The 14,851-nt window shown below is 43.9% G+C and overlaps 1 protein-coding gene across 1 annotated transcript in view; it reads left to right on the forward strand.

The window, feature by feature from the left end:
- FECH (ferrochelatase) overlaps positions 1-13,468 on the forward strand; it is a 37,315-nt gene extending 23,847 nt beyond the window's left edge. The window contains exons 7-11 of the mRNA XM_025422166.3: positions 3,235-3,333; positions 7,312-7,419; positions 7,852-8,016; positions 11,430-11,489; positions 11,964-13,468. Coding sequence (XP_025277951.1) covers positions 3,235-3,333; positions 7,312-7,419; positions 7,852-8,016; positions 11,430-11,489; positions 11,964-12,098 — 567 coding nt within the window. The 3' untranslated portion in view covers positions 12,099-13,468. The remainder of the gene's footprint in view (positions 1-3,234; positions 3,334-7,311; positions 7,420-7,851; positions 8,017-11,429; positions 11,490-11,963) is intronic.
- Positions 13,469-14,851: the final 1,383 nt, after the last annotated feature.

Here is a 14,851-nt window from a genome sequence, read left to right on the forward strand (position 1 = left end):
ACCCTCCTCTTCGCTTAAATTGTGTGCTGGGATTTGAAAAAAGGAAAGGTCATTAGAGACTCAACTTGTTATGACAAGAGAAAATAAATTTAAAGGTGAAAGGTGAGAGTCTTTCCTTTCTTTGGATTAACACTGCTAGTTACAAAGTATAGCAGAATTATATCTTGAGTTTTGTGTTTCCCGATATCCAGGATGGGAAAGGTTACACAGCATGTTTCCATTACTTTACATTTATGTAATGAATGACTGACGAATCCTGTATTTTATGAATCCTAAGGATGGACAAATCTATGTGTTGTGACATGAAAATAGATTTAATGTTTCAGTTGAGAAAGCCATATTATAAGAAATTTCAGATTTTCCCCATATTATATTATACTTATAATATTTCCATTAAGAGATGCTTGATTTTTGGAGAATCTGTTAAAAATACAATTCAAAAGCCAATAGTTTTGGATGGGTGTCACATAGACTCTTTTGCCATTTCTACATGAGAGTAGGATTGGTAATTGCCCTAAAATATACACATATAGTTTTGTTCTGCCAGAGGGGGCTCCTAGTTGAGGTAGGGGACATAGGACGTGATTTAGGACTCATCCAGTTTATGTTTCATTCTGTGGACATTCTATGGCAAAATACCAATTGGAACATTTTTTTTTTTTTAAGCCTGGAGTCACTTAGAGCCTCTGACCACTAGGTGGGGCTAGACATCGTTAAACGCAGACTCTCCCCCACACCCCTCCCCGGGGCAGGCGATGCTCCTTAGGCGCAGAGGTGATGGGGCGGGGGTGGGGGGGTGGGTTAACACTTGGGTGGAAACACAGGCTTCAGTGAAAATGACAAGGAGGTGCCTTCCCTTAGGGCTCTGCCCTCTGGGCCGCGCTCCCCTTGGCTGTGCTGCCGTTAGCCCTGTGGGAGCCCCAGCGTGCCCCCACTGCTCTGCTCCGGGCCGCCTGGGCCCGGGAGCCTGGGGCTTCAGGTCAGCACTGACATGTGGTAGCAGGGAACCGAGGGATCTGCACAGCATCTGCCTGCCCTGATCCAGTGAGTAATTAGATTTGCATTAAAATTCAGCCCTTTGAAAAGGGGGGAAGCAGAAAGATGGAAAGGTCTCTTAACTGAGGAAGTCTCCGTTCACAAAATGAAAGGGCATTTTAGAGGCATTTATCTGCCCTTCTAGATGGCGTGATTGAAGGCTCTGAGAGCCGCCTGCCCCTTTCATTCCGCACAGAGATTGCACACAGAAAATACCGCAGACCGATTGTGGATGATCTAAGTAGCACTTCTACTCGCCTGTGACTCCTCAGTTTTGACGGCGGCTTAGCGTCTGCCGTAAGCCGTAGCAAATTGTGTTTCTGCTCGTACTTTTGTTGAGATGAGAAAAGGAAAAATGCTAAAATTCTCTGGAAACAAACATTTACGGATAGGCTTTATTCTTCACATCATGTAGCTGACGTGAGGAGGTTTGCTATCTAGCAGAAATTTAAAGAGAGACACGTCAAACCCTAAACAGAAACTAAAAACACAGTTGAAAACGAACACCAAAAATATCATTTTACTGCGCCTTTTCTCCTGGTTACAGGTAGTGGTTGCTCAAAACCGTTATTTTACTACCGTCCACCCAAGTACTGCTACTTCTTGAGCTGCCAGGGTAATTGGAGTAAACGTAGGCTCCAGGCTCCTCTGTGAACTTGATAGCAGGCCTCCTTAGCCGCTCTCTTGTCCGACCAAATGCAGCCCTCCCTGAGCATCCTTAGTTTCCAAGCACTGCAAAGACCACCAGAAAATACTGGTTTTGTTTATGTCTAATCTTACCACATTTACTCTGAAAATGAATTATAAATTTTGGAAAGGAAACTCTCTAGGCACCGTCTTGTGCCTTAGTGCATTTATTCACCAAATTTTGAGGGTTTGGAAACAATAATATCTCAGTGCTGATTAGGGAATTATTTGCTCTTCTTATAGTATCAAACACTGATGTATCAAAATCCCAAGAAGCGCAGATGTATGTGGTTCTGGTAAATCATCCTTTATGATTCCTTAAAAAGCCTTCTTATTTGGGAATAAGTTTAAACATGCAGAAAAGTTGCAAGACTGAGAATCGTATAGGAACTCAACTGCCTAGATTCACATATTATTTGCATTTATTTGCATTTATTCCACACATTTGCATTATTTGTGTGTAGATGTCTGTGTGTATACATTTTTTTTTCCTGAACCTTTTGAGAATAACTTCTACCTACAAAATCACCCTTAACACCTAAATGGCAGGGATCTTCTCTGCCTTGACCATGGTACAATATTCAACTTCAGTAAATTTAACATGGATACTTAAATTCATCTAATCTACATTCATATTCCAATTCTGTCAATTGACCCATTAATGTCCTTTGTAGCATTTGCTTTCTGAGTTAAGTGACGAAGAATGATTAAAGTGTAAGATGAAAGAAAGCCTCTTCAGATCGGGTATTTCAGCACCTATTGATGTAAATCGGAAAGAGCCAACTAGACGGAGGGAATTAACTGGTCTGGTGGACAGAGCTTTGGAGGTGGAGGCAGGGCCTGCCTGGCAGCCCAGGTCCCGCAGATGTGACTGAATGGGCCCCCACGTCGGCCGCTCATCCCCCCTCTGTGAATTTAATGAGAGTGGTACAACCTCTCATCTGTTGTGATGAAGGTTGTTACAAAGATCGACTCAGGGAGGATACTGGGCTCAGAAGGAAAAGGTCGTAAAAATAGAATAGTATTTTCTTATTCCTCTACTATTTGTGTCTAATGTGTTTTAACGTGATAGGCCTAAAAGCCAAACTGAGGAAGATTTAGAAAGAGCCTGTAAGCTGTTTTCCTGCTAACCGAGCAAATGAGAGGTCTTAAAACAACTTCTCCTTCCCATCTGTGTCTTCTTTCCATCTGGAAGTGTGCCCTGTTCCTCCCGAGGGGAAGCAGATCCAGAGCGTTCATTTTCAGCGAGCCATTAGCGAGCTTTAGAAGTTTCCCATCAAATTCCCTAGGCCCCTGAAACCGTTATGAGCCATTTTGATGATGAACCAAAGCAAGAAGAGACTCTACTGTTTGCAGTTTGTTTTTTTTTTTTTTTTTTTTTAAAGAGAGTTCCAAGTTTTTGAGGGTTGCCAGGAGATTTTTTTCGCAGCTCTCATTTTAAAAATATTTTCATTTCCTTCCATTTCTTTCTTCCCACCTCCTTCTAATCCTCCTTTCTTGCCATTCCCGCAGTGCTTTGCAGACCACATAGTGAAAGAGCTGGACCACTTTCCACTTGAGAAGAGAAGTGAGGTGGTCATTCTGTTTTCTGCTCACTCGCTGCCGATGTCTGTAAGTAAGAGCATTTTGTCGGATGACCTAGTGGTAGAGGATTTCTGAATGTGCCAATGGGAACCAGCTTCTAGAGTGCCCTGAGCCCAGTGCAAGGACGAGGTCTAACATCTCTGACTTATGTACATGCTAATTTAACTAGACTCATTTCTTGAAACCTAATAAGAGTTCAAATAATAATATTGTGAATAAATATTGTCTTAATAAACCCCTTTAAAATAACTTGAAGGTGTGTTCACATACAGGAGTTTTCAGGAAGTGGGACAGGGAAAGGAAGGCTGCCTTTGGCTGCCCCGTTGAAGGAGCTCACCTGCTGTTTCGGTCCACGCCTGGCACTGAAGGGCCTCCTATCGCACCAGGCCACCTCCTGTCCCACTCCTTGTCAAGACCCAACAGGGGCTGTTTGAATTCCAGGAAATGATTACAGTGTTTAATTTCCTAGGCCTTGAGCCCACATTTTAATTTAGCAAGGGGCTGTGGAGTGTGACCTGGGTGCTCCTGCGTTCTTCCCGTGACACTATGTGTTCACTAAAATACCACCTCCGAGCCGTAGCTTGCTGCATATTTGCCAACGAGAATGATCGGGCTGTGCGGTACATGAGGTGCTTGGAGTCAGCGGCCAGGTTCAGCAGCTCAGAACTATCCCTGGGCCTAAAAACCTTGCTTTCAAAGCCAGAGAGGTGGAGAATTACGCCTTCGGAGGTGTCAGGAAGAGTTTGACTCCAGAATTAATGGAGTTAACCTGCATGGCTGGGGCCACTCTTCTCCTCCTCCTCCTCCTCCTCCTCCTCCTGGGTCTTTACTGCCACCTGCTGGTCACCGGGGTCGAGCCCTTACAGCTTCTCTGCTGGGCCACCGCCACCCAGCAGGTGCTGCATCAGCTGTAGGCAGTAGGCAGCCCGGGGAGACCAGTCTCTCTCTGCTGGAAACCTGCCGAGTTTATTTTAACAAGTTCGTATTCTCCCTTGTGGGATCGTGCACATCCGCTTCACATGTCCATCCTGCTGCTCCACCCGCATCCTTTTCATAGCTGTCCTAGGTGTGATGAGGCCGTGTCTGAAGTGCCAGAAGGGAAGCTCTTGAACTGGGAGACGAGGAAACACATTTTTGCACATGAACGATTCCAGGTGCTGCCTTCCCTTCCCTCCCCACCCGCTGCACTTCCTTTCTTCCCCGCAGGGACCCAGCATGCCACTGCCAGGTTTCTTTGCCGCGCAGGGGCCATGCAGGGCTGAGAAGGGCCGGGAAGACAGCAGGACAGTCAGGGAAGACGACTGGTCTCTTTTTCTTTTTTTTTTTTAATAATAAATTTCTTTTTTATTGGTGTTCAATTTGCCAACATACAGAATAACACCCAGTGCTCATCCCGTCAAGTGCCCCCCTCAGTGCCCATCACCCATTCACCTCCACCCCCCGCCCTCCTCCCCTTCCACCACCCCTAGTTCGTTTCCCAGAGTTAGGAGTCTTTATGTTCTGTCTCCCTTTCTGATATTTCCCACACATTTCTTCTCCCTTCCCTTCTATTCCCTTTCACTATTATTTATATTCCCCAAATGAATGAGACCATATAATGTTTGTCCTTCTCCGATGGAACTGGATGGTATTATGCTGAGTGAAATAAGTCAAATCAGAGAAGGGAAGACAACTGTTCTAGGCTTTTCTTTCCCCTGCACTTGCTTCTAGTGACTTTTTCCTCCTTAGTAATTTTTTATTTTTTTAAGATTTTATTTATTCATGAGAGACACACAGAGAGAGGCACAGACACAGGCAGAGGGAGAAGCAGGCTCCCTGCAGGGAGCTGGATGTGGGACTTGATCCGGGGACCCCAGGATCATGCCCTGAGCCAAAGGCAGACGCTCAACCACTGAGCCACCCAGGTGCCCCTTAGTGACTTTTTAAAGATTTATTATTTGGAAGTAATTTTAGACTTAAGGCAAAGTTGTAAAAATAGTACAGAGAGTTTATATATATATAAGATATATAATATATATATATATCTTATATATATATGCCCTTCCCTTAGCTTCTCCGCGCTGACCTCTCCGTAACCGTAGTACAGTGACCCAGAGCAGGAGGCTAACAGCATGCAGTGCTGTGAGCCTAAGGCCAGGCTTTATTAGATTTCACCACTTCTTCCACAATTTTCCTTTTCTGTCTGGGATCCAGTCCAGTGTCCCACGTATCTTCTCAGTCTCCCTCAATCTGTGACAGTTCTCATGCTTTCCTTGTTGTCAGTGACCTTGAGGTTTTTGAAGAGTGATTTAGTGGACTGTCTGCTATTTTGTAGCAGGCTCCTCCATGGAAATTTGTCGGTATTTTGCCACGATTAGGTTGAGGTTATGTAGTACTTGGGAGGCACAGCCCAGAGTGATCCGTCCGTCTCAGTGCATGATATTGGGTTGCATGATGACAACATGTTCTCTGCTGGGGACGTGATCCTTGGTCATTTGTCTAAGGTGGTATCTGCTGGATTTGTATATTGTAAAGTTACCATTTTTCTCTTTGTAATTTAAAATATCTTAGGTGATGGACACCTGGGTGGCTCAGTGGTTGAGCGCCTGCCTTTGGTTCAGGTCGTGGTCCCTGGGGTCTTGGGATCGAGTCCTATGTTGGGCTCCCCATGAGGAGCCTGCTTCTCTCTCTGCCTGTGTCTCTACCTTTGTCTCTGTGTCTCTCATGAGTAAATAAATAAAATCTTTAAAAAAAAAAAAATATCTTAGGTGAGATACTTTGAGACTATGCAAATGTCTTGTTCCTAGACTTGTGCCCACTAATTTTAGTATATACGCCTTCAGTATATCTCGCTGGTAGAAATTATTTCTGTGTGGTTCTAATGGCGACTTTATATTTCCCTCATTCATTCTGTATTTAGGTTTCTAATGTTTTTGTTTTTTTTTTAATTTTATTTATTCATAGACACAGAGAGAAAGAGGCAGAGACACAGGCAGAGGGAGAAGCAGGCTCCATGCACCAGGAGCCTGATGTGGGACTCGATCCTGGAACCCCAGGATCACACCCCAGGCTGCAGGCGGCGCCAAACCGCTGCGCCACCTGGGCTGCCCTCTAATGGTTTTTTAAACTAACTTTTAGTAATATCATAAAATAGTTTATCAATATTTCACTTCAACAATAATTATTGAGCACTGTTGTATCTACTATATTCTAAGCACTGTTCCCTCCTCTGTCATATGGGAATGAACAACATAGACAGAAGTCTTTGCCCCAGAGAGTGGGGGTGGGAAACAGATAATGAACACACTACAGGAGAAGATAGTATGGTGTGTTAGGAGGCCACAGGTGGTATGAGAAGCAATAAAGCAGTGTGAGAAGTTGGGGAGTCAGTACACAGCTAAATGTTAAAGCAGTGAAAATAAAATTCCTGTTGAACATTTTTACGAGTATCAACAAGCTGTTGGGTCAGGATCAGCCATCAGACATTCACTGTGCACAGAGCACTCACCTTATAGTCCGTTGCTGTGGGGCCCATGGGGGGAGGACAGGGATCAGGAGTCACAGGTGGTATTCTCGAGGAGCCTCAAGTCTGAACCCATGTGCTGCTTCTCCCCTCCATCTTACTCCACCAGCATTTGCCCCTGTGTTGAGCTGGCTCCATGGACTCCGCAGGTCCATGAGCCATCCATACAATACTCTCAATTCCTGCCTTCCCTATTTCAGGTGGGGGAACCGAGAGACCCCTCCTCCCTCATTAGATATTGTCAATCTCCCATGAATAACATAGACGTAGAATTTGACATATTCATAGGTACTTAGAGGTGAGTGAGTGCATTGTTCTCCTTTGGCCTTTGAGGAAACAGATCCAAGCAAGTAAGGTGATTGAGCTCAGATTGTATCATCATTAGTGTAGAAGACAGAAGGGGGGACTCCGGTCCCCGGCTCACGCCACCTCACTGCGCAGTCTGACGCTCTTGGAACCCTTTGCAGTGTTGGTGACTGAACACCTGTGTGTCTCTGCTGCAGGTGGTCAACAGAGGGGACCCCTATCCTCAGGAGGTGGGCGCCACTGTGCAGAGAGTCATGGATAAGCTGGGTTACTCCAACCCTTACCGGCTGGTTTGGCAGTCTAAGGTAGGTGGCTTCTGCTCGTTTGCCAGCAGTCAGCAATTCTGAGCACATTTATTTTAGGACTTTGTTATAAAATGATAGATTCGGCTCTTTCATATACGCAGAATGTTCTATAACCTGGTGGCTCACCATGAGCAGAAAGAACTCTGCAAGCAGGTAAAATGGAGGGGAAGTCAAGTGACTAGTTGAATGTCATTGACTCAATGTATTATTTTTAGTTGTATGGACAGAAATGATCTTTTCTTTATATTATGCCAACTTCTAGAAGGATTCAAGCTTAATATAGAAACAGCAAAGCCCAGTAGAGCAGATGTAAAGCGTGGCCCTCCCTCCCACCGGGAGGCGTGTGTGTGTCCAGGGCAGTGGGCTGTGGTGTGTCGGAGGCTCAGGGGGAGAAGTGGGTCCCTGTGTGCATTCCATCCTGCTTTCCCACAGGTTGGTCCAATGCCCTGGCTGGGGCCTCAGACAGACGAGACTATCAAAGGGCTTTGTGAGAGGGGGAGGAAGAACATCCTTTTGGTTCCAATAGCATTTACCAGCGATCACATTGAGACCCTGTATGAACTGGACATCGAGTACTCTCAAGTTCTAGCTAACGAGGTGAGTGTGATTATTAGTCCCGCTAATAAACTGTGATTTGTTTTGAGAGGAAACTTGCTCTGCAAGGATGTAATCGTATCATTCAAAAACACCGGTCAGTGGTTAGCAGAGGGGAGGTGGGTGGGGGATCAGTGAAGCAGGTAGAGAGGATTTAAGGGTACGACCTGTCTTGATGAGCCCTGAATAATAGGCAGAATTGTGGGGTCACTATATTGTACATCTGAAACTAATATAACACAGTATGTTAACAATACTGGAATTAAAAAAATATTTTGAAAGGATTAAAAACAACATATCGTTCGATATATATGTTTGCATGTAACATGGCCTCACTGTTCTGAATAATACTTAACCTGAGTTAATCCGAGCACATCAGGTTAATTCCATGTCAGCAGGAAGCACTTTTGTGCCTTTGTGAAACCAGATGCCCAGGCATCACTGCGAGCAACATCATTTTGTCTAGTTTGAGTTCCTGTACTACATGGAAGTGATAAAAAAAAAAAAAAAGCAACAAAAAAACCCTGTGCTTTCTTAAGAAAAAATAATTGTACTTTCCACCAATTTGGAGGAAAAGAACTGTATTGTGCTATCATTCCTTTTCTTGGCCCAATAGTGCCCTTTATTTGGGGCTTTTACACAGTTTCTTGCTGGCTTTTGAGGCGTAGAAGAGTCATTGTCATGAAAGAGAAGACCGTAGAATCCACACTGAAGCGGTGTGTGTTGTAATTCCCTTGACCTGCTTCATATACTCACTCAATTAGCTGCGGTGTTGTGATCAATCTGATTATCGAAATAGCAAATACCATCCTTAGTGTCTTGTAATGTAAGATGGATGTGAATTATCATTCACAGTGGAGAAAAACTTACTGTTCACCCTTCTTATGGCTTCGGAGGGCCGGCCTGAAACCCGAATCCAGTGTATAGCATTGTTACCCTGGGAATCTTGGGACCCAAGAGCCCGTCTGGCCCCATCCTCTGCCAGAACTCCCGATCCTGGTCACCCCCATGCGTGATTGATGGAGGCCTGGCCTCAAAGGATGCTTCACCCTCTCCGGGACTGGGTGGCAGGTGCAGGGCAGGGTGAGAGTGGGTTGGGGAGAGCTTTAGCCAGCACCCAAGCCCACAGGTTTTTGTTTATGCAAGCTGGTCATCAATCAAACGGTGAGGAAGTTAGAGGGTGCCTAAATTACTTGTCAGTAATTCTGATACAGAATTACGGCACAGTTGTGATCGGCTAAAGTGAGGTTGCAGGGTTGTCCGTGGATTTCATGTAATGGTGCCTTCCAAAGCCTACCCTGACTCTGGCTGCGCATGAACTTCCTAAAAAGACTTCACGTGCAGATATAGTTCATACCAGTGTGTTTGGAAAATAAGGTTTTGTTTGTATTGAACAATAATTCACACTCATTAATATCACTAAAATGAGTTTATTCCTTAGTAATCAAATGGGTTAATGGTGACTAATAAATTAGTCCACAGAGAGAATAAAGAAAACTACGTAGCTACAGTTTACTTCATTGTTTCGATGGGAGAATATGTTTAAAATGACTTTCTTTAAAAGGTAGTTTGAATTTTTTCCCAAGATGAAGTTACTGCTTTTCGAAAATAAAAATACTAAAGAGCTCAGACAATTCAGAGAAGGATCACATAGAGAGTAGAGCTCACTCAGAATCTTACCCCTGAGAGGGGCCGGGGTGGCTCAGTTGGTTGCATGTCTGACTCTCGATTTCAGCTCAGGTCCTGATGTCAGGGTCATGAGATCCAGCCCGGTGTCCAGCTGTGTGCTGGGCATGGAGCCTGCTTAGGATTCTCTCTTCTTCGCCCTCTGCTCCTCCCCTGCCTCCCACTCTCTCTGTCTTTCAAAAAAAAGGAATCTTACCCCTGAGAGATAGTTAATATTTTGATAAAAATAAGTCCCCTTTTTTCTCTAAATATATGTGTGTACCTTAATAAAAATGGCATTCTTCTACATGTTTAACAAAAATGGCATTTTATTCATATTATTTTATAACCTGTTCTCCCTTAAAAATATCTTATGGCTCTAAATCAATAAATGTAATTAGATGTACATAATTATTTTTAACAAATCCTTGATCAGTATATGTTTAAGCTGTCTCCAATTTTTTACTTTCCTGAACTGTTTTGTAATAAGCATCATCTTCTTTTCCTTTTTCCAGTTGTTTTCTTAGGGAAAATTCCTAGAAATGGAATTTAAATATTGGTAGAGATTTTACTGGATTGCCCTACAGAGTTGTATCCTTTAACTCTCCCGCCTGCGGTGTTCAGGAATGTTGCCAGCATTGCTTGTCCTGCTGTCACTGACTTCTACCTGGAGTTTTAGAATACAGTTTTTTTTTCTTTTGTTTTAAAGGTTTGTTTATTTATTTATTTGAGAGTCAGTGTGCAGGGGGGTGGGGCGGAGGCAGAAGGAGAGAGAATTAAAAATTTTTTTAATTTAAATTCAATTTGCCAACATACAGTATAACACCCAGTGTTCATCCCGTCAAGAAGGAGAGAGAATCTTAAGCAGATTCCACAGTCAGCGTGGAGCCTCACATGGGGCTCGGTCTCACAACCCTGAGATCATGACCTGAGCTGAAATCGGGAGTCGGTCGCTTAACCAAGTGAGCCACCCAGGCACCCCGCATACAGTTTCTTTTTAGGTTGAGAACTCTGTGTTTGGTGAATCTCTGCATTTTCCCCATGCCAGTTAAAGCTAACTTAAAAGATGAATCTAAAAGCCACAGCATTTCAGAAAGGGAAAGAGAAGATCTTAACTATCTGAGTGAACAATAATTAGGTGCTCCTTAATTATTTGGGGAATAATCAACTGCGTATTAGCAAAGGTGATAGTAAAACAGTCCTCAGGCTTTATTTTGGATTTTTCTACGTACGAATATATTTAAAAACCCCACTCTGCATTGGATCCCATCTAGGTTCAATATACATGAAATGCATCTACCTCTTTTGGGCAGTTGGAATCAAAACAGGCATAAAGATTTATTTAATTAAGGCAACATTGTGCTTAGGTAGAGTCTGTAAAAGTGTGCATTAGAAAGGTGGAATTAAAAAAAGAATCATAAGCAGATTTGGATTACTTGAGAGTTCTGTCAAATACAGCCTCAAAAACGACTTGGAAACTGAAAACCTATGGGAAGATAACAGGGTGGGGGGAAGGAAGAGAAATTGAGAGCAATTTTATGATAACGGAGGTGAAAATCTACATCCGTGTCTGAGCCCGGGACGGTTTTCATTTCTGAGTCATCTGGGAACACTTTGGAAATCAGACTTTAAGCTGGGTATGTATCTAAGTTCATTTATTTATTTTGTCATAGCGGTTTCTTTAAAAAAAAAAAAAAAAAGGAAACTAAAACATGGATGTGTTTTTCCTTCTTTTTTCTCATCTGATTCAGTGTGGAGTTGAAAACATCAGAAGAGCAGAGTCTCTTAATGGAAATCCATTGTTCTCCAAGGTATCTATAGTGTTACAACCACTTTAGTAGAACATATCGGAGAGAAATCCTCTGAGAAACTCTTACAGAATATTGGTTTTCTCACATATTAGAACATTTTGAGTTCCAATTAATTACAAAAATAAAATCGAATTCCTTATACTCTTGCTCCTTTTTCCTTTAGATAGCCCCAATTTTCTGATTCCTCCCACCTCTGACTATGTCTAATTTAAGACCTGCCTTTCCGGGGCAAGCCTTAGCAGGTGGGGTAAGAGGATGTTCTTCTCTAAAATCTCTATTTTAACTTTCCTCTAAGCTGGGGATCCTGAGCAAATGAAGATATTAGAGACTCCAGTTCAAAGCAATCATAATTCAGATGAAAAGCTGCCCTCCGCCACCCGTGGTTATTGGGGCCGATGGGAGGGGGAGACGCATGGGGAGACCGCAGACGTTTTGCTTCTGAGGAATCTCTGCTTCTTGTCGCCCGTCTTCCAGGCCCTGGCCGATCTGGTGCTCTCACACATCCAGTCAAACGAGCTGTGCTCCAAGCAGTTGACTCTGAGCTGTCCGCTCTGTGTAAATCCTGTCTGCAGGGAGACTAAATCCTTCTTCACCAGCCAGCAGCTGTGACCCCCGCCCGAGGACCCCGCGGGATTAGGCAAATGCCCAACCCCCAGATGCCCCTGTTGTGGAGGAGCTGTATTTAGGGGCCAAGGAAGACAGTTACATCGGGATCTGCACAGCCTTTGGGCACAAATTGTGTGATTTCTTGAGGAGCAGACTCTGAAATCCTTACTAGGGTTTTCTGTTTTTCTATACCAATGCAGTAAGCATTTGTATGCCCCCTCTGCGTGTAAAGGTACCAGTTGGGAATGTCCACTGGGTTATTTTAAAAAGGAGTTTTAAAAATTTCTCTTAATAGATGCACCCATATTTTAAATAGAGATTTTGGTTTTATTGCCCAAAAAAACCTGCCAGGGTATAGAGAGTCCCCTCTCTGGGCTGTCAGTGTGAATGCGATCTGTTTACAATCTTGTGCATAGAGCTGTCCTTGTTTTTGAAGGGAACGTAGTTAAGTAAAGGAAATATAATTTGAAAGAGAACTGTTACCCGACCTTTCCCTCGGCCCACGGGTTCCAGAATGCCGGTGAGGTGGTGTGGTTGCCTGTAGTGGCTGCTTTTGCCAGTGATGTCACCGTTAGTTGGCCATTTGGGTACTCACATGTGAGCCTCACTTTCTTCACCCTAAAACCAATCAGGTGCAGACTCCAAAAGTGGTCTGAGAGTCCCCAGGCATACAAGGCTGATAAAATGTAGAAACCCAGCATTTGCCATCCATGCCTTGGTGAGGATCTTGGGTCCCACTGCTTCCTGTCTGCAAGGCCAGTGATCCCAGGATGTGCTGACATTGGGCTTCATCTTTATAGCTCATCCCAGGACCCGAGTGAACCTTGCCATGGAGCATCTTCTTTATTTTGGTTGAATGTCTTCTTTCTGCCTATTTGTGTGAAGCCTTATTTTTATAAAGTCAGCTATGTTTTGTAATCTTGAATTCTTATAGTTTTTATCATAAAATTATATAACCCTCCTATTGGAAGTTTGAAAAATAGAGAAAAGAGAAATAACCACTCTAATGCAACAGCTACTAATCATATTATTATATCTTATGGCAGTCTTTTCCTGTGGATATTTTTAATGCCGTTTTAACCTTGAATTTGTGAGTGAAGGGTTGCTCTAAAAATGTAGAAATAATGTGAGATCAGAATCTGATCTCCTATACTTGGATTTAAATGGATTAAAAAAATCTCTGATGGATCCGTAATGAATTTGTAATGATTACCTTCTCTTTCCTCTAGGCTCTAAAACTTTGTTCTTCAAAAGAGCGTGTCTTTGATGTTTGTAAAGCCGGTTCATAAAGTGGAAGTATTAGAGGAGCCATAGATCTCCTATATTTGGGATTTACTATATTAATAAATATTATCACATCGTTAAGATTTTAACCATTTGATTCATGCTCTCTGTGAAGTGAAAACTAATGCAAGTCAATTAATAATCAAAATTATTAAATAGGGGGAATTTACTTTGGGATGCAAGAAAAGAAACAGGCCATCTGTTTTAGTTAATAATTTTCCCACACTGATAACAGCTCTGAAATTTGAGTAAGGTGTGCATTTTTTTTCCAAATTGGTCTTCCTATTCGTAGATTGTGTTTCCGGAGAGAGGTACAAGGCATAGGTAGTGGGCTGTTACCATCAGCTTCGGGGGGATTAGATTTAAGCAGTAGATTGAGTGACTGTCCCACGGTGAAGTGAATGCTCTGGGTTAGTGGATGGCCCCAGAGGGCAGCATGTGCTTGCAGCCGTTCTCCATGTGTCCTCATGTCTGCTGCCACTGCTTCATGGTACAACACATGTTATGATGCAGATGTTACAGAAAACTCCAAGAGCTCTTGCTAGGATATCTGAAATCCCTCGTTTGCTAAGGAAGCTTCTGACTCAACTGTGAGTGGGCTGTCTGGAATAAATCCGTGATTCTGAGCAGGACCAGAGCGGCCCTTGTAGTGAGAAGCAAAGGGGGTGGTACTGGGATCCCCGCTCATGGCATGTGTTGTTCTGGGGAGGGTCACCTGTGGCTTATTAACCAAAGATGGGTAAGGGTCACACTCGAGGGCTCGAGGGGGGCAGGTGGTAGGAGACCGGTGGATGCTACTTGTCCACTTTGAAATCCAAGCGTTTGCCCTGGTGATTATCCAGTGTGCCGCTGGCAGTGCCTTCAAGCTGCGCCTACCGACACCCTGGCTTTAACTGAGGAATCAAGCTATAGAGGAGACTGGCCGGCGTGTGACAAGGAGGCAGTGCAGCCTGCCAGGGGTCCTTAGAGGCCCAGCTCCCTGCAGGTATAGCCCAGGAGGAAGGAATGCTCCTCAGGAATCTGCATTCCTGAACGACTTAGCTTTTTTTTTAAAGATTTTATTTATTTATTCATGAGAGGCACAGAGAGAGAGGCAGAGACACAGGCAGAAGGAGAAGCAGGCTCCATGCAGGGAGCCCGACGCGGGACTCGATCCCAGGACCTTGGGATCATGACCTGAGCAGAAGGCAGACGCTCAACCACTGAGCCGCCCAGGCGTCCCACGACTTACCTTTCTTAAAGCTAACAGAAATGTTTGCACTCAAGGCTTTCTGCTTCAGGAGACATGGAACTCCTTGTTAAAAGCCCTTCACATGCCCATCAGTCACTTTTTGGTGCTGACCCACGGTGAGCCCTCCTGACGTCCGCTGGTACCCCAGAGTACACATCCTTGCTCAGGAAGCCCATGAAGAGAATGTTACATTTCTCTAGGATTCCGTTAAGTTTTTCTTTATGACTGAAATCCTATAGAC

Source organism: Canis lupus, chromosome 1 (genome assembly GCF_003254725.2).
Source record: "Canis lupus dingo isolate Sandy chromosome 1, ASM325472v2, whole genome shotgun sequence".
Lineage (NCBI taxonomy): Eukaryota > Metazoa > Chordata > Mammalia > Carnivora > Canidae > Canis > Canis lupus.